This window comes from Meles meles, chromosome 5 (genome assembly GCF_922984935.1).
Source record: "Meles meles chromosome 5, mMelMel3.1 paternal haplotype, whole genome shotgun sequence".
NCBI lineage: Eukaryota > Metazoa > Chordata > Mammalia > Carnivora > Mustelidae > Meles > Meles meles.
In genome coordinates, this window is record NC_060070.1 from 9,366,774 (window position 1) to 9,385,449 (window position 18,676).

The 18,676-nt window shown below is 53.5% G+C and overlaps 1 protein-coding gene across 4 annotated transcripts in view; it reads right to left on the reverse strand.

Moving 5' to 3' along the window:
* Nucleotides 1-18,676, reverse strand: part of TMEM181 (transmembrane protein 181) — a 70,629-nt gene that overhangs the window by 40,484 nt on the left and 11,469 nt on the right. Inside the window, exon 1 of one of the 4 annotated variants that reach the window (XM_046004586.1) lies at nucleotides 10,642-10,780. The exons of 1 other annotated variant lie outside the window; for it this stretch is intronic. In XM_046004586.1, the coding sequence (XP_045860542.1) occupies nucleotides 10,642-10,649 (8 nt within the window). In that variant the 5' untranslated portion in view covers nucleotides 10,650-10,780. Of the gene's footprint in view, nucleotides 1-255; nucleotides 410-9,332; nucleotides 9,455-10,641; nucleotides 10,781-18,676 lie in introns of those variants that run through there. 2 more of the 4 variants (XM_046004587.1, XM_046004588.1) reach the window with 2 other exon arrangements.

Here is an 18,676-nt window from a genome sequence, read left to right on the forward strand (position 1 = left end):
GTGAGAGGGGACAGTGGGGAAGAGGGGGCAGAGGGCGGGAATCTCAAACACAGTCCTAGCCGAATGTGGAGCCTGACGCAGGGCTCAGTCTCACAACCCTGAGATCATGATGTGACCTGAAGTCAAGAGTCAGACACTTAACTGAGCCACCCTGGTGCCCCGGAACCCTAAAGATTTTAAGAGACCTGAAAGCCTTAAAATAGTAGAACCAGAAAGGACCTCAGGGAGGAAGTCCAAGCCCTTCCTTCGACTTACACACGGGGACACTGAGGTCCAAGACTGAGGAACACTTGCCCAAGATGTCACAGCTCTGCCCCCGGTGGTAACTGCCGGTCCCCAGGGAGGAGGCTGGGGGGAGCAGGAAGAGCTGAGGGGACCGACCTCCGCGACTGCATTTCTGGGGAAAGCCCTGGGGAGGCGGGGCCGGCGTCAGAACAAGGTCCTCTTTGTCACTGCTCTGCTGTCTGCTGGTGTAGAGGCCAAGAATGCGGTTCCTCTGCAGTCTGCAGAAGGGAGCGCACGGGCATTTTCACTTCGGAAAAACCCTGCACGAAGCTGACTGGACTGACGTTAGGAAAGGTAACTAAAGTCTATAGTTCACAGGACTACACCCACGTCGTTCCCTTAGTTTTGATAAACATGCCCCGGTGCCGAGACGCCAGCATGAGGGGAAGCTGGCTGATGGGTGTGCAGACCCTCTGTACTCTCTGCCAGTCTCTTTGTAAATCTCAAGTTATTTAAAAAATTACCCAGAATCATCTACAGCACCCCTAGTCTGCTGCTCTCACGGCAACCTGCCCACCCCAGCCCAGGCAGGGGCTCTGAGGGGCACGGAGGGCTCCCAGCACAGGCGAGAGCCCAGAAGAGGTTACTTGGAGGCAAAAAAAAAAAAAAAGGAGTAAAAATAATTATATTTAAATTTTGATTTTTTTAAAAAGGATTTTATTTATTTGACAGAGATCACAAGTAGGCAGAGAGGCAGGCGGGGGGAGGGCTTGCTGGGAGGGGGAAGCAGGCTCCCAGCTCAGCAGAGAGCCTGATGCCGGTCTGGATCCCAGGACCCTGGGATCATGACCTGAGCCTAAGGCAGAGGCTTTAACCCACTGAGCCACCCAGGCGCCCCTAAATTTTGATTTTTAAACACTATCATTAAAACATATTATCAATGATTTGGTAGGAAAGCAGTTATTTAGCATGAGAGGGAAGGGGAGGAAAGAAACCAGCCAGGCCCCCAAGAGCACAAGGTCAAGTTCCTGCAGCACATGCCCACTGAGGGGCGCTGTGCCATTTCCCCCCTTCCCCCCACCCTCCACTCCTGCCCCGGGGCTCAATACAAAGCTAGCGCTTCCCTTTAAAAAAAAAATTATTTTATTGGGGCGCCTGGGTGGCTCAGTGGGTTAAGCCTCTGCCTTCGGCTCGGGTCATGATCCCAGGGTCCTGGGATGGAGCCAGGCACTGGGGTTCTCTGCTCAGCAGGGAGCCTACTTCCCCTCTCTCTCTCTGCCTGCCTCTCTGTCTACTTGTGATCTCTCTCTCTCTCTCTGTCAAATAAATAAATAAAATCTTTAAAAAAATTATTTTATTAACATATAATGTACTATTTGCCCCAGGGGTACAGGTCTGTGAACCATCAGGCTTCCACACTTCACAGCACTCACCATAGCACATACCCTCCCCAGTGTCCGTCACCCCGCCACCCTCTCCCTCCCACCCCCATCAATCCTGTTTGTTTCATGAGATTGAGAGTTTCATGGTTTGTCTCCCTCCCGATCCCATCTTGTTTCATTTTTTTTCCTTCCCCACCCCCCACGGCCCCCCACCCTGCCGCTCAAATTCCTCATATCAGAGATATGATAATCACTTCCCTTTCTTAAAACTGCCACTTACATCCAATTTATAACAGATTCTCCTGGTTCAGAAATGAGGCCTACTGCGATGGGAAAAGGACAGAGAAAGCAAAAGAAACCCCCTGCTCAAGGAAATGTCACTGGGCACAACCACGTCCATGAGCTCGGCCTGCTGGGCACCGGTTGGGCAGGGAGCCACGTTTCTGAGTTTTCACCTTCGTGATGAGCAGTAACCCTTTCCAGGCTTCCTCAGCTGGGGGGTCTGGGCTCCAGAGACCCCCTCCAGCCACAGGATGCTGCGGGCCAGGGCTAGCACAAAGACAGCTCGGTTCCACGCAGCGGCGCCTCCCCCCATGGCTCCTTCCACTCTCAACTTCATGTCGAAACACTTTGAAGCAGTTCGCCAAAACCCTAGAGACTTCCAAAACCTCAGGAACATGCTCCTATTCAAGACAAATCAGAGGTCTACACTGCTGTTCGGTCACAGTAGTGAGCCGAGGGGTGCCGACATGAAGACATGAGTAGAGTCGAGCCCCGCCCGCACCGGGCCAGTCTCGCTTCATGTCCCCTAGTCCCCACTGCCCCACAGCTTCCTGCTCAAACCACGCTCCCAGTCATTTCTCTGCTTACCTCCCGCTTCACCTCCCACCTGAAACACCAAAGCGTTTCTAACGATCAAGCTAACCTAAACCGGCGGCCCGGGCCAGTCCCTGGGGGCAGACAGCCTGTCTGCCCTCTGATCAGGCCGCCAACAGAGGAATGCTCTGTAAACGCTCAGAGGCAAGACGGTGATGCCCAAAAGGCACGGAGCCCGTCCCCAAAGAGCCCCCTGAGCCAGGAGCCTTAACCTAACATCCTGCATGCCAACCTCCACTGGCACCCATCCCCTTCCGGGACCCGCACTGTGTGGACTCTCCAACCCCGGGTGGTCTCCTGCTCCCTCCTCTGGGCCCCCTCCCACCTCCAGGAACTGTCCCCAAGCCCCTCTCTGCCCCGATTCTGTTCTGAGACAGAGTCTCCCAAGATGTTTTCACTCAGGAATCCACACCACCTTACGGTCAATAAGTTTAAGCCTGAACCCATTAAAGCACAAAGTAAATGAAAAAGCTGCTTCCACTGCCCATTTCCTGCCTCTGTCCTTTCTCCAGCCCCACACCCTGAAACCTTGGGGTCACCTCTGAGGACGCTCGCCTCTCAGTAGTCCTGCGCCTGCAGCGGGCCAGGAGCAGGGGCGCCCTGCTTCCCAACTTTTCCTTCCCAGCACAGCCACTGCGCCGGCCTCCCCGACGCCGCCCGGCCGTGCTGTGACACCGCAGGCATGCGACCCCGCACAAGAAGCCTCTGGCTCCCCCGGCCACTCCATCAAGGTTCCAGATCCCTCCCCGGGGTTCCCACCGTGCTGCGCGCACCCCCACGTGAGTTACTACCTCCCCCGGTCATCACAGCTGCCTCCCAGGTGGGCACGGCCACTGCGCCCATTGCCCAGCTGTGCGAGCTCAGACTGAGGCGGCGCTCCAACCCAAGCGTCAGCATCCGGGGCTTTCATTCTCTGTTTCCCAACATGGTCAAGCCGGACTCCGGCCCAGTCCTTGCAAACACTGCTCTCCTGATGGGAAATGCTCTCTCTTCTCACCGCCAAACCATCGAAATCGGACTCACCAGGGCGCACCTGCATGCCCCACCTCCTCCAGGAAGCTTTCCCACCCTTAGCTGCCTCTCACATCTCATATCTTTAACAGCAACACGGCCGAGCGCCTGAAGACAAAGTACCATCTATCCGTGTGGACGCCAGACACGGGGAAACACCCACGCAACCTTCGTTCGTTATCTCCCAAGTGTTCCTGTTCCTCCCAAGTGTTCCCTCCAATTGGCACCAGCTACTAGGGGGCAGGGAGAGGACTCCCCCTTTCCCCAAACAGCCTGGCCAAGTCAAGCACAAAGGCTAGTGGAATCTTCTCCCTGGATCATCACAGCAGGAAGGCCTCGAGCAGCACCCTGCCGGCGCTGGACGGCTGTGCTTTTTCTCTTCTCGAGGGACCCATCCGCCAGTATTCATCTCCAGGCCGCATCTCTCCTCACACGCAGGCATTTAATACCCGTACTGGAAAATGCAGACCTCCTGCCCCCGGGCCTTTGGAAGACCTTTCAAATGCAATGGAACAGACCATCCCCTTGTCCTCGGCTTGGACCTTTTAGGTCCCTTCTACATTAACCTCAATTTTGTGGGTGATTTAAAATATCACAGACATCTTTTCTAGATAAACTAAAAACACCTTTATGGGAAAGCCAGTCCCCGCGGCGCGCAGCCATAACCCATGAGTGCCCATCTTGCGCACACTTCCTAACCATTTCCCGGGGAACCGCTTCCAAGTTCCGTGAAGCCTGTGCAGCCATCCAGACCCACAACAAAAGCAGGAGAACCACCCTGCAGAGCTCAGTGCGGCGGGACGCCTGCACTGTCTTGCCGGGACACACCTGCATGGTGCTGCCCTTCGCCCTCTTCCCTTTCCAGCTCTCCGTCCCCAGTGACCTCCTCCTGCTTCAGGCTTTAGAGACAATGCAGGTGCGAACAATTCCACGTTCATAGTTCAGCTCAGCTGAGCCACAGACAGACAGAAACGCCTACCTGACCCTCCCACTTGCATATCCAGTAGGCAGCTCTGAGTGTGATGCGTCCAAAGACAGACTCCCGACCTTCCGATCTCCCACTGACCCCGTCCTGCATTGTTCCTGGCCCCAGGAAGCGGCCACTCCAGCCTTCCAGGGGCTCAGGCCGAGGACTCAGCCGTCCTTTGACCTCTGTCTTCTCCTCACTCCCCACATCGAATGCATCCACAAAGCCTTCCATCTATACGGAGTCTCGGCCCTTCCTAGCTCTCCAGTCAGGCCCTGCCGTGTTGCACTGGACTGCAGTGGCTTCCCCTCATCTTCCTGCTTCTGGCCTTGGCACCCACACTCTGCTCTCCACACAGCTGCTCTGAAAGCCAGGTGCATTCGCTCTCAGTCCAGAACTCTCTGGTGGCTTCCTTATCACCGTGAGTGACAGCCCAACACTTCACGACCAACTGTTGTTGACTCACCTATGAACATGTTTATGGGTGTTTCTTTGAACACAACTCTCCCACTTCATTCTAAAGAAGGAACAGGAGCCATGGGAGAGGAAGGGATTTCCTCTGGGGCAGGGCGGGGGCACCACAGCTGTCTGCCGACTACCCTCCCCAGCTCCCCTGCCAGGGAGAACAGCCTCGCTTTCCCAGCCCCCCTCCCCACCACAACACAGAACCTGAGGGAAACCTGCCAGGCACCTTGAGAAAAGGTTTCCCTGCCTCATGAAGGGATTGGTGAGAGGGAAGGGCCTCCTCTGTCTTCAGTGGGCACAACCGTGCAGGTAAGCGCTGAGTGGCTGTGGCCACATGACCCCTAAAATGGTGGACACTGCAACAGGCCAGGACTGAGGACCAAAGATGGAAGCCACTTAGGCCACCAGGGACACGGAGCCACTGAATTAACCCACAGTTCATTAATTATGAATTAACCATAATTAATTAACCCTGAATTAGCCACTGAATTAATTAAGGGACAAGCTTACTTCAAATGTGGACACCCCGCTGTGTAAGCCACTGCTCATGGGTATTCTATCGAAACCAAAAGCTTCCTCTTCAATACGCATACCAGAAAAAGAAAAACCACAATTAAAAATGAAACTCAAGGGGCGCCTGGGTGGCTCAGTGGGTTAAAGCCTCTGCCTTTGGCTCAGGTCATGATCTCGGGGTCCTGGGATCGAGCCCCGCATCAGGCTCTCTGCTCAGCAGGGAGCCTGCTTCCTCCTCTCTCTCTGCCTACTTGTGATCTCTGTCTCTCAAATAAATAAATAAATAATCTTAAAAAAAAAAAATGAAACTCAAGATACCAAGTCACACAGCTGTAGAAACCTCCCAGTCCAAGGCATCTGCAACTGTCCTGTCACAGTGTGAGACAGCCACCAAGCATCCTAGTCACTAGGACACTGGCCTTCCTAGTTCCATCAATGATTGGCCACTGAGTACTTCTCCTCCCCTTGGCCCCCAGGCACCCATTGTTCTCCGCCCAGCCAAGGTCCTGCCTCCCCTGAGGCCGTCCCCAATCACTCTGAGAAGGCAACTGTCCCCTCAAATGCAGGACGGAAGGCACATGCCCATTTCTGGATTTCAGTGTGGGTGACAACCGTTCACAGACTTCCACTCCTCACCCGACCTGGAGCTCCCCTCTGGCCTCTTGGAGCCCAGCGCTGAGCCTTACAAATGGCAGACCATTAACCCTAGATACCTTAGTCCAAAGACTATTGATTCCTACCATTTCTATGCAAGCTTCCTCCGTATTCTACTATTTTTCCTGCTAGGATAGAGTACAGACACTGAACTGCAAACTTAAACTTTTTCTCCCACTGTTGTCTTTTCATGTTTTTATGGCCCTGATCCTTGCACTCTGGGTCTGGGAACTGGCCAGAGCAGCTCCAAGCAAGTGCCTTCCCCTGGCACACACCCTCAGTCGGTCCCCTGTGGGCCCACTGGAAGGCCAGTGTCGCCATCAGGGCCGCCGAGCCTCCAGCACGGCTAGAGCCAACATCACTTTCCCACTAGACACCTGCCCTCCCACGCAGGCCCCATAAGAGTTAATAAAACAGCACTAGAGACAAGCCGTGGGGGAGGCACCCACTCAATGAGTCCCTTCATGGGCCTGAAGCAGAATGATCCTGAAACAGGACAGACTTGGCTGAGCAAAGAATGCGAGAAAACACCTCAGGGCGCTTTCAGCACTGTGGTTGGAGATGGACACAATCTGCCTTTTGCAACCCTCTGTGACAGCCAGCACCTGCAGGAAGGCAGGAGGGAACAGCAGCCAGGAGGCCCAAGCACTTCTATAAATACAGATTTCATCTGGCCTCATCGAGTCACGATACTGTAGGTAGGTAAGACTGAAAATATTTCTGTTATCGCAGATTTTGCTACTTGTTCAACTCGTTCCCAGATTTCCCACTCTAGAACCAAAAAATTAGCATCTGGGCAGTGGGAAGGGACTTTCAATCTCTCAGTGCATTCTCATGTTTTAAGCAAAGACTTTGTTTTTCTTTCATAATCTGTATAAAAATAATCTCTTCTCCCGTGGTCCAAAGCGCTGGCCTGGTGCCTGTCAGCCTGGCTTCAGATCCTGGCTCCCCCACTCGCGAGGCAGACAACTGTGGGCAAGCTATGTAACTCTCCAGGCCCCAGCATCCTCCTCTGTAACCCAGAGACGAGCAGAATACCCCCACGGTCGTTGGGGGACATAAATGACAGCATGACGAGCCCAGGACAGTACGGTAAGCATACAGGAAGAACTCAGTCGGGTTCGTTACAGTAGCAAGGTTGTCCGCTTCCCCCTCTCCCTACTTTTTCTTAAAAAAAAAAAAAAAAAAGTCTTCATCCTACCAATATCTGAGGATCTACCATGTAGTATCTTCCCTCCTCCAGCTCAGAACTCACCCAACTGAAGAAACGGGCAGTTGTCACTCCCTAGGCACCTACTTGGGACAGCAAGGTGCTGTCCTGCAAGGCAGGTATTACCCGCCCTTTGACATCCGGGAATACAGAGGCCCAGGGAGGCCTTTGCTGCTGAGGTCGCAGCTGGCAGAAGGTGGAGGTGGGATTTGAACGCCCAAGAACAGAGGTGGAAAGGAGGCCCACCTCTCTCTCTCTCTCTCTCTCTCTCTATCTCATATTCCTTGGCTCCCTCACCAAAATCTTCCCGTTTTAAACCTACCACTGAATGGGTTTTGAGAAGAAAAAACTCTAAGGCGAAGAACAGAATAAGAACACTGAAATTCCAATCAGTGAAAGACATTGATATATTCAATCATACATCCAATTTTCATCCAAATTTTCATCCAAATCCAAATGAATACATCCAAATTTCAAACTTGAATATATTACAAACAACATCATTACCTATTCAAAAAAGCCATTATGCAAACACTCAAGGCCCAACAACCTCGATATGTATTTTAATGAACACTGTGCCCCTCTACCCTCCTCAAGGAACCGTGAATTCACGTGGATCCGTGCCAGGCTGCAAGCCCCATGACTCACACCCAGGACTGTGACAGGCCACCGAATACCCTTCCTGGGGCAAAGAGAACAAGGAAGCAGGCCACACACAGGTCAGCGCGGGCAAGGTGCCAGCCGAGGGCAGCCCTGGCCCTGCTCCAGGCAGTGCATCCGGTGGTGAAGAACCCGGGGTCTGACGGCAGACTGCGGGGCCGCAGCAGGAGGACCCGGTGAGAGCCACTCTCCTTCTCACGACCGCCACTCCCTGAACCATCAAACGCCCAACCCCAAGGGGGCCCCTGGCCCAGGGCTGCCGTGGTAACTCAGCGAGCTGTGACACGAAAGCCCTTGTAAGTGCCCCGTCATGGCCACTGCTGGGAGTGTTCACGTCACGAACGTGGGCTCTGGAGCCAACTGCTCGGGCTGAAGTCTCAGCTCTGCGATGTACTGTGACCTTGAGAAAATCACGTGACTTCTCTGCACCTCGGTGTTGTCATCTGTCGTATGGGAATGCTAAGAGAAACTTCTTCACAGAAAGGGTGGCTGTGAGGATCCCATGAAATGGCATACATAAGGCGCTCACAGTGGTATCTGGCACAGAGTAAATACTTATTTTTTATTAGCTCTAAAGATCATTTTGGTTCAAAAAAGAAAAAAAAGGTTCTTAAGAGACGCAATCTTAAAAAACTGTCATTACAAGAATAGGATACTGACCCAGGCCTGATGTCCCCTCAAACACGGGGACACTTGAGGGCCTGGGACACAGAAACCAAAACGAGGTTTGTGCTCATTTGTCCGTGCCACCCCGTCACCGCTGGCAGAAGGGGAACCTACTTCATGCGCTCGGCACTTAAATGCACCCAGGATGAAAGAGACACCCCTAAAATGCACTCTTCCAAAACTGGTTGCAAATATCAAGCAACACACACACAGAACCCCAACCTCCTGCCAGCCTGCAAGGAAAGGCAAGAGCAAAGCAACAAATGAACTGAGAAATCCCAAGGATGACGTGTAGCACCGCAGCTCAAACAGGAAGTCACGGTAGCAAGTGTCCGAGACCAGCTCTGCCCTGCACTACACCGTCCTCTCCTCCTGAACCCCCAGCACCTGGCCCTTGCCTGGCAGGATGAGAAAAGGAGCAGAGTTCGCAGGAAAGGTCAGCGTACAGCTTCCAAGAACCAGGAACTCTTCACCCAGACTGGTTTTGATAGCGATCTCTCCTGCCCTTTTAAAAAAAGTAGGCTGGGCCGCCTGTGAGCAGGGAGGTCAGGGAGGTCCAGCAGGAAAGTGGCAGCACCCCACCCCCCACCGGCTAAGCCCGGAGCCTCTGGCGGCTCATTTCCCCTCCGCTCTCCCCTGCCTCCCCCACGGCTTGCTTTCTCTGGCTTCTCTTCCTGCTCCTGTCCCTTCCCAGCTTTCTCACCGGTGGGATTCTCGGTGGCATCTGGCACCAAGAGCACTTGTTCTCGTGGCCCTCCGTTACAGAGTCACAACTGGCCACAACTCCAGAAGGCATCTTCAGGCACATTCCAGCAGGCTGCTGACAGACACCACGAAGGAATGGTACCCCGGAGTTGTACAGAGCCCGTAACGCCACCCCCCCTCGGCCTGGGGTATAATTAAGAGAAAGACCTTTAAAACACCCACATTTAATGCCGCCCTGGCTTCCTCTGCTGAAGTGAATAACCGAAGTCAGAAACTTCTGAGGTCGCAGGAGGACAAAGCTTTCTTCCATCACATGTGTCTGCATCCTGGCAAACCCACAGTCAGAGAAATCGGCCGCCGTCCGTGCAAACCCTTCCAGCCTCTACGACCCCGAACACACGGAGACTCACACAGCCCGTCTGAAGGTTGTGGGCAGTTGTGGGAACCTGCCCCCGTCCCGGCCTCCGGCCGCAGACAGGGCTCCACGCAGCAGAGCCTCCAGGCCGCCCTTCTCTGTGACTTCTGACTTTTTGCAACTCATGCCCTAAACTTTTTAAAAAATGTTTTCTCGTTCTTTTCCCGGATGTCCCCTGGGAGGCACCCAGGTGACTGTGCTGCGTCAAGGGCAAGCTTTAAGGATGGCGTCTACGGGGCCCCGGACAGGTTTTTCCACTTAAAATCCCTGAACTTCACAGAGGAAATAAGGCCCAAAGTCAGCAAATTAAAACTCATAAAACTCGGTGTCCCGGAGATCTAAAGGGGCCGTGGCAGGCTCCCAACGTGCCAACATCATCAAAAAGCCACCGGAAAGCACCTCTCTTTACCCTCGGCTGGGCTGGATGGCGGAGAGCTGAGTGGGGGTGCTCTGGGTGCCTCTAACAGAGAGCTGATAAGTAGGGTCCCCGGCGGGGTCAGGGGGTCACCGCCCTTCCAGCGGAGAGGGTGGGCCCCGGGCTGCCCCAGGAAAGGCGGCGAGGGGCTCCGGGCGGGCCGTTCCTGTAGGACGGGGGTCACCGGTTCTCGGGAGCGAGCAGGGCCAGAGCTGGCCTCGAAGGGCCCTCCTGAGGCTCCCTCTGGCCGAGACCCGTCCCGGACCCCGACCCTGTCTCCACTGCTCACGCCGAGCCACCCCCGCGGAGCCCCCAGCAGCGCTCCCTCCCCGGGGTCCCCAGCTCCACGTGGGCGGAGGGCCCGGGGTCGGGGTTCCCGGCAGCTGGACGCGGAGCCCCAACTCCGGGCCCGGGAGCCGGGGTGGAGGGAACCCCGGCCCGCCTCGCCCGCCCGGCCGCCCGCCCACCGGCACTCACGGTTCCATCGCTGCGCCCCGGCCCTCGGCCCCGACCCGCGCCCGGAGCCCGCCCGGCGCCGCACAGTCCCCGCGACAGCCGCAGCCGGAGCGACAGCGGCCCGGGAGCAGCCGGCTCCGTGGAACTCGTCAGAGCGCGACGCGCCGCCGGCGTCACGTGCGCGGAAGCGGGCGCGCGGCGGCGGGAGGGGCGGGAGCGGCGGGAGCGGCGGGAGCGGCGCGGCCCGGCGCCGGGGGCCCGGGCGAGGGTGGGGTGCGGACCCGGGTCTGGGCGCCGGACAGGGACAGGGCGGGCTCTGCCCCCTCAGACCCCGCCCACTGGCTCCACGGGAGGGATCCCGCGTCGCGTCTGCCTCGCCTGCGCCCCAGGAGCACAGACTCGGCCCCGAGCGGGGAGGCTCAGTCCCGGGTTCACCAACGGACTGAATGAATGAATGAATGAATGAATGAATGAATGAATGAATGAATGAATGGCTTGACTTACTCCTTGTCCCTTGCTGAGGAGACAGCACATTAAAACATTCACCCTCTGGCTTCCAGGGCATCTTCATCAGGGCTTTAAGAATGATCACAGGAGACCAGGAATGCCCTACAGTTGTGCAAAAGACACTATGGGTGTCTGCATTCTGCCGGGGAGAAGAGCTTTAACTTTCCAAATTCTCAAAAAGGTTTGTGACCCAAAGAGCTTAAAAGCTGGAGCAAACCTCTGACACCCCCAAGGGATGCCAGGAGAGCTTTCCCGGCTCTTTCTGGTAGTTTCGGCAAACTTTTTCTAGACTAGAGCTACCATAGCACGCAGATTTTCCATCACGGATGCAAACACTGTCCCTCAGGAAGTAACAGGTGTGGATCCCACGCCCCACATCCCACAGAGCTGAAAACATGATCAATGGTGCAAATCCGGGTCCTGCTAAGGCGCTGAACAGGAGCAAGTGTCAGGGGCCAATCCTGTTGCAGTTCTTTTTACAGTGTGACCAGATCAGCTGACCAAAAGCACTTTCCTGACCTAAGATCTTGGCTCACAGTCATCAATTTCTGTGATCAAGAACAGAGGAGAGGCATTTCCAAGATTTGGGATATTTCCCAAATATTTCCAAGATTCTCTATGGAGCATTGACCAAAATGTCCCCTGTGCCCTGTGCCCTTATTGCTATGGATTTAAAGTCAATCTGAATGGGGGAAATAGACTTCAAGTTTTCTTCCTCATGTTTCCTGTTCAAGCACTAAGATCCCCACAAGCTCATTGGTGTTGGCAGGAAGATACCAACACAAATAGCATTCAGTTCCTGCCCTCAACAAACTTACAGGCAAAGTCAGTTACCAAAACTAAGTGTGACAAGCACAGATCGCCACAGTGGCCCTGAGGAAGGGCACCTAACTCACTTGGGGTGGGGTTGGGTGGGAGAGGAGAGACAATGCTATTTGGGTTGATCTCCAAGTGGGAGGGGCTTGAGAAGCTGGACAGAATGGGGGGGAGAGGGGGATACCAGGCAAAGCCACGGACTGAAAACCAAGTAATAATGTGAAATTCCATTACCATCCTGAATCCTAAACAACTCTTAATGAAATGATAACAAAAGATTATTCCTCTGATTCTTTTCATAGATGCTTGGAGGAAAAAGGGTCTTCACGGCAACAAGGCCAGGGAACATAAACCAGTGCCTGATGTCCAGGACCACTTCAAGCTCTCTTTTTCTCATTTATGTGTTCTTCCAACATTAACTGAGTAGTCAAGTGTGCGCTACACACTTCCCTCAGTTCTGGAAACACAACTCCACTATGTGAGACAATCCCTGTCCCCCTGGGACTTCTCTTCTGGTGAAGGACACAGCCAGCAAACAGATAATAACTGAATGATGACACAGTTACAACCGTGATGGAAAAGCGATAGAGGGGCACGGTGACAGTGTCTATGATGAGGGGAAAGGTGCCCAACAAATTCTGGGGCTCCAAGAAAGCCTAATGTGTCAACCATCCCTCACAGGAGATTTCCTCCGGTCACTTCCAGGTCCCCTCCTCGGAGCCTCTGTTCAGCAAGTTTCCTCACTAAGCTCAGAACGGGGCACGCTTCAGGTGAGATCTCTATCAGCCTGAGAAGAAGCTGGTATCTGGCAGCTTCCACCCACTCAGTTCACGATTCTGATCTCCTGACACCTCCTGGGATCTCCGCTCAGGACCACACTGTCCAGTGACAAGAACCGGCAACTACTGACCACCTGCAAAGCCTAAGCTCCGAGCCAATGAACTCTCTCAGCGGCTTGATGAATATATCCGTGGTCATTACCCTCATTTTACAGAGAGGAGATGGAGGCCTTAAAGAGGTTACGTGATTTTCTCAGGGACTACTGGTGAGAACGAGGATGACCTGACCCCAGGCTCATGCTCTTCTGATGTTGGTGTCCCAAGTGCTGAAGAATGTGACACGGTCCGAGTGACCAGCAAAGGCCAGGAGCAAGCAGGCCATTAGATATATATATAGTCTCTCTGACCTCAGAGGCTCTCAGCCCACATTTATCAACTCTGTTCTTATTTGAAAAGCCTTCTAAATTCTATATGCACAATGTCTCACAGCATTCCCCAGTAATCCCACTTAATTGGGAGACTGGACCAGTGGGTATATATATATTTGAAACCTAGCCTTGCTTCAAAAAGGATCAAAGTATCAGAAATTAGATTGGTCTAATTAGAAAAACCCCTACTAATAAATACCAAACGTTTAATTTCATTTTCACTTTTTTTTTTTTTCAAAGATCTGGTCTATTTATTTGAGAGAGGGACAGCAAACAAAAGCAGGGGGAGCAAGAGGCAGGGAGAGAGAGAGAAGAAGACTCCCTACTGAGCAAGGAGCCTGATTCGGGGCTCGATCCCAGGACCCTGGAATCATGACCTGAGCCGAAGGTGGACACTTCACCAATTGAGCCACCCAAGTGCCCTTCATTTCATTATTTAAGGGGCAGCAAACCATCCCTTTAAATCATTTTCTCCAGAACTAAACCAAAGTCAAGTCCACCGGTCTGCAGTTTGCTGACTCCTTGCTGTTTTTCGAGGCTGATGGCAACATCTCAAGGGGCCTACCTGCAAATGCTCTTGACACCCCAGGAGATGAGTCCAGGGGACTCAAATTCATTTCCTAATATAACAATGAGCATTTGCCTAGCACTCTGTAGACAGACCGTGGTGATCTCTCTACATCTTATTAATAAGAATCAGTAATGGGGGTGCCTGAGTGGCTCAGTGGGTTAAAGCCTCTGCCTTCGGCTCAGTCATGATCCCAGGGTCCTGGGATCGAGCCCCACATCGGGCTCTCCCCTCAGTGGGGAGCCTGCTTCCTCCTCTCTCTCTCTCTGTCTGCCTTTCTGCCTACTTATGAACTCTCTCTCTATCAGATAAATAAATAAAATCTTTAAAAAAAAATAAGAATCAGGAATGGCTAACATCGGGTGCTCATGGTCTAGCTGGGACCGGAGTTAAACAGGAAGGAAACGAATGGCGGACTGCAACTCTCTCTAACCCTTTGTGTTAGTCGCTCGGGCTGTTATAACAAAATACCGTGGGCTGACTGGCTTCCACAACACGTTTTCCCCCACAGTTCTAGAGGCTACAAGTCCAAGATAAGGTTCTGGTTGATTTCCTTTCTGGTGAGGACTCTCTTCCTGGCTTGCAGACAGCCACTTTCTGGCTGTGTCCTCACGTGACCTTTCCTTGATGAATGTGTGTGTGTGTGTGTGTGTGTGTGTGCGCGCGCGCGTGAGAGAGAGAGAGAGAGAGAGAGAGACAGAGACAGAGACAGAAAGCGAGCAGGAGCTCTCTGGCGTCTCTTCTAATAAAGATGCTGGTCTCATCAGATCAGGGCCCCACCCTTATGACCTCCTTAAACTTAATTACTTCCTTATTCCAAATTCAGCTGCAGTGGGAGGTTTAGGGCTTCAAAATATGAGTGAGAGCTGAGGGGTGTGGGGGACACAAACATTCAGTCCCTAACACCCCTAAATGGAAGATTTCTTAAAAAGGAAAACTGCCCTATTTGTGCCCTGGGATGCCTGGGTGGCTCAGTCATTAAGCATCTGCCTTCAGCTCAGGTCACGGTCCCAGAGTCGTGGGATCAAGCCTGTGTAGGGCTCCCTCCTCGGTGGGAAGCCTGCTTCTCCCTTCTCACTCTCCCTGCTTGTGTTTCCTCTCTTGCTCTGTCTCTCTCCATCAAATAAATAAATAAAATCTTTAAAAGAATGTTTGTGTGGGTGTTCTCTACGGGTAAATGTTTCTGTGACTTGTCCCCCATCACCGGCTGCCCGGATCCACGTGCACACAGGCGGGCTCAGGAATATTGTTGGTGAGACTCGTGCTGTGTGAATGACCTCGGGAGCCTGGTTGTTTGAAATGTACTCTCTGGCCTCCAGGTCAGAACTGACCCTTCTGTTCTGGACGTCAAGAGCTACAAATCTTGTCTCACGTCCTGTCCTGCTCCTGGCGGGGCTGTTCCCCTGGAATGGAATCGGGGAAGGGAGGCGGACACACACACAGCCCAGGCTCCCTGAACGTACAGAAACATGATAACGTGGGAATACAGCTCGCTCCAAACTGCATCGAGGCGAACAAATATTTCGTTTTAACCCTGTTATTGCCCCTATAAATATGACCCTTACGGGGATGGTGCGTGGACAGTCTCACCGGAGGGGAGGATCTCTGCCCAGGCCTCTCCAGCAGGACCCCAGCCCAGCTCGTCTCCACGGGGCTTCCCCAGCTGCCGAGGTTGGATGTCATAAATACGCGATTTGATGTAACTTTGCCTTGTTCTCATCTATTGCCTGTTATTACCTTCATCTATGCATAGATTCCTTTCCTCTTCTGTTTCTATCAGGTTTCTATAATAATAATAATAATAATAATAATAATGTTTTGTTTCCTTTTTGAAACTGAAACACAGCTGTTGGGGGTTAGGAATCCAGGTGCAATTAACGGGGGTCCTTTGGCTCAGGTGCTCATTGAGGCTATAGACACGTAGACACCGTGTCACCTTGGGCTGAAGTTATCCTCAAGACCAGCGGAGGCAGGCTCCGTCTCCATGCTCATGCTCGTGCTTCTGGGTAGCATCTCGTGCCTTCTGGACTACTGCCTTGCCGCCCGGGGCCTCCACAGGGCACCTTCTCATGTGACAGCTTTGCTTCCTCCGTGTGAGTGAGTGACAAGAACCAGAGAGTCAAGGCAAGACAGAAGTCACGTAATCTCACAAGGGACATCCCACTGCTTTTACTTTACTCTTATTTAGAAGCAAATCACAGGTCCATCCAGCACTCAAGAGGTGGAATCGTGCAAGGATGTAAAGGATGCGGGGGTCCCTGGGAGCCATTGCAGACGGCACCTGCCATGGTGCCTTGAAACAGTAGGTTACTGTCTCTCGCGGTGTGGGTGTTGACGAGCTCAGATGGGTGGTTCTTGCTGGGAGTCTTGCAGTCAGGGGGCGTCTGGGGCTGCAGTCATAAAGGTTGACTGGGTTGGACATCCTACAAGCACCTCTCGCAGGTCCGGTGCCTGAGCTGGGATGGCTGGAAAGCAGGTAGCCAGCCGGGCAGTCTCTCCCAAGTGGTTCTTCCCAGGGCTAGCCCGGGTCCCCTCACAGGTCTTGGGGAAGTCGGACCGCGAACATGTGGCTGGTTTCTCCTAGAATGGCGGCTCTGAGCCACCAAAGCAGAAGCTGTAAGTCTTCCTGCGACCTGGCCTGAGGCATCACGCAGCATTGCTACCCCCACATTCCGTTGGTAAAAGGACGTCAGAGCCAGCCCCGATCCAAGGGCAAGAGACACCGCACGAGCACGAACCCTGGGAGGAATGGTTCTCGGGGACCATCTTTGGGACTAGCTGGCACAGTCTCACTACATGATGCTCGTGTCCTCCCTGCTCTTCATCTCCAGAGGGAGATAACTGCGTGGAACTCTCGGAGTCACCATGAAGCTCACTGCCAGTAAGGAGTTGACACACATTTTCTCTCTCTATCCTCTTGGCGCCACTGAAACAAATGCCCCCTTTCTCCTTGGGACCCACGGGTTTCTGGTACTTGCGATAATGAAGCACAGTGAGTAGAAGCAGAAACACCCTGCCTGAGCCCATCCCTGCCCTCGCACACGCTCGCAGGGCACAGCCCTTTCTCACCGGCCCCGCGGCTTCCACTCACTGGGAATTAGTGTCCAGCATACCAGTACCCTTCACCTTCTCTTCCTTTGCTAATTTGGGATTTTCCAAGTATCAGTCTCAATTTACTGAACTGAAACCTGCCTTCCATTTTATCCTGAGCATCTGAGGGGGACCGCATGAACCAGACTGACGCCATCTTGAACTGATCCGCCATGATGACCAGTCTGTGTCCTGAACCTTTGAGCATAGCACCCCCCTCCAATTCTTTCGTTTAACCACACTCTTAAGTACACCCCCGAGGCTAGGCCTCCTTATTCTGTCCCGGAGACAATGGCCATGCCACACACCCGCGGTCAAGCTCTGTCCTCTCGGCCGTGGGTCTTAAGGGAGATAGGGTTGCGGCCATCGACTGTCTTATGATGCTCAAGGTATGCTTCTGTCCGGAAGGTCCCCTTAAAAAACCACTTCTCCTCAAGCCAGGGCTGTCCGCCTTTTTCTTCAGCCTTTGGAGGCTGTTGTGCAGAGACCTCCCTTTCACGAAACAAGTGCCATTCCACTACCATCCCTGGGACTTCCCTGTGCGCCTTTATTTGTCCTCCTTTTTCCAGGGCCCAGCACCAAGCCTGGTGCCGAAAGACACCTAACACGTGTCCTGAAGGAAGGACAGAGGACTGGCAACATACCCGTGTGTTTTCTCAGAGTTCAGAGGCCGGGGGACATCTGCCCATGGGAGAAAAGGCCAGGAGTTGCCCGGGCAGTGAGTGTGTCATTTGGAGGTGGGAAGCTGCGTGTGCACGTCCTCCTGTGAGGGCTCCTCTCCTTGCTGGTCCCGGTTTTCCTAAGACTCTTCTAGTTTCGGTCCTGAAAGCCCAGATCCCCGGGGCCCTGCCGTCCCAGGCAAACCAGGACGGTTGGTTCTGCTACTTCCGGCCTGAATTTCTTCTATGAGTTACTGGGCAAAACTATCTTCCTGTTCAAGAATATCTTAGCTTGCTTCCCCCCTAAAACAGAATCTGAGGCAAGAGTTTCCATGTGAACTTTATGGGAAGCAGGTACGACCCCAGGGAAGCTTGGAGACAGCATGGAGGCCCGGTACATTCGGAAGAGTGCATTCGAGGGAGAGCAAGCTGTCCCGGCTTCACTATCAACACATCGAGTCATCTGTCTTGCAGGATAGTTCCAGAGGGACTGCAAACGGTCTGTTGGTTCTATCCTGTCATCTGTGTCCTGTGGGCCAGAGTCTGGCCTACACATCTGGGTGATACTCCGGGCCCCTATAAGCAGCCACTGGGGAGCCTGCGCCTGCGGGCACCAGTCCAGCCGATGTGGGGCCAACGAGCCACCCCCATCGGTCGGCGGTGGGGCAGAGGGGACCGAGGCCAGGAACTATGTGAACCTTTATCAGGATGACTGAGGTGGGGAAGCCAGGCACTGGCCGTGGTGGGGTAGGGCGGGAAAATGTGAGCAGGGCCCGGGGGCTCTGGGGATGTCGATCTGATTCAGTATGAGGAGGCGGAGGAAGTTCGAAATTGTTGTTGCAAAGACGGGGGAAATGAGCATCCTGGGAAAGCTAGCAGGATTCTGGGGCTTTGGAGAGGCCCCAGCTGAGGTCTTTGAGCTCATATTAATGATGACTTCTACTAAGGCCTGCCTGGTGGTGATTTCCTCCTGCACTCAGCAGCATAAGCACAAAGAAGAGAGCGCGGGCATTGATCAAAGACCCCGGGCTCCCCGGCAGCCAGGACAAAAGGACAGAGGAACGAATTAGTTTAGGACAAGGATCTCAAAATTTGTTGAAGTCAGAATCACTTGAAGAGCTTTCAAAAGGCCCAATACCCAGGCTGAACCCCAAACCAATTAAATCAGAATCCGATTTAATTGATTAATTTAATTAATCCGATTTTGGG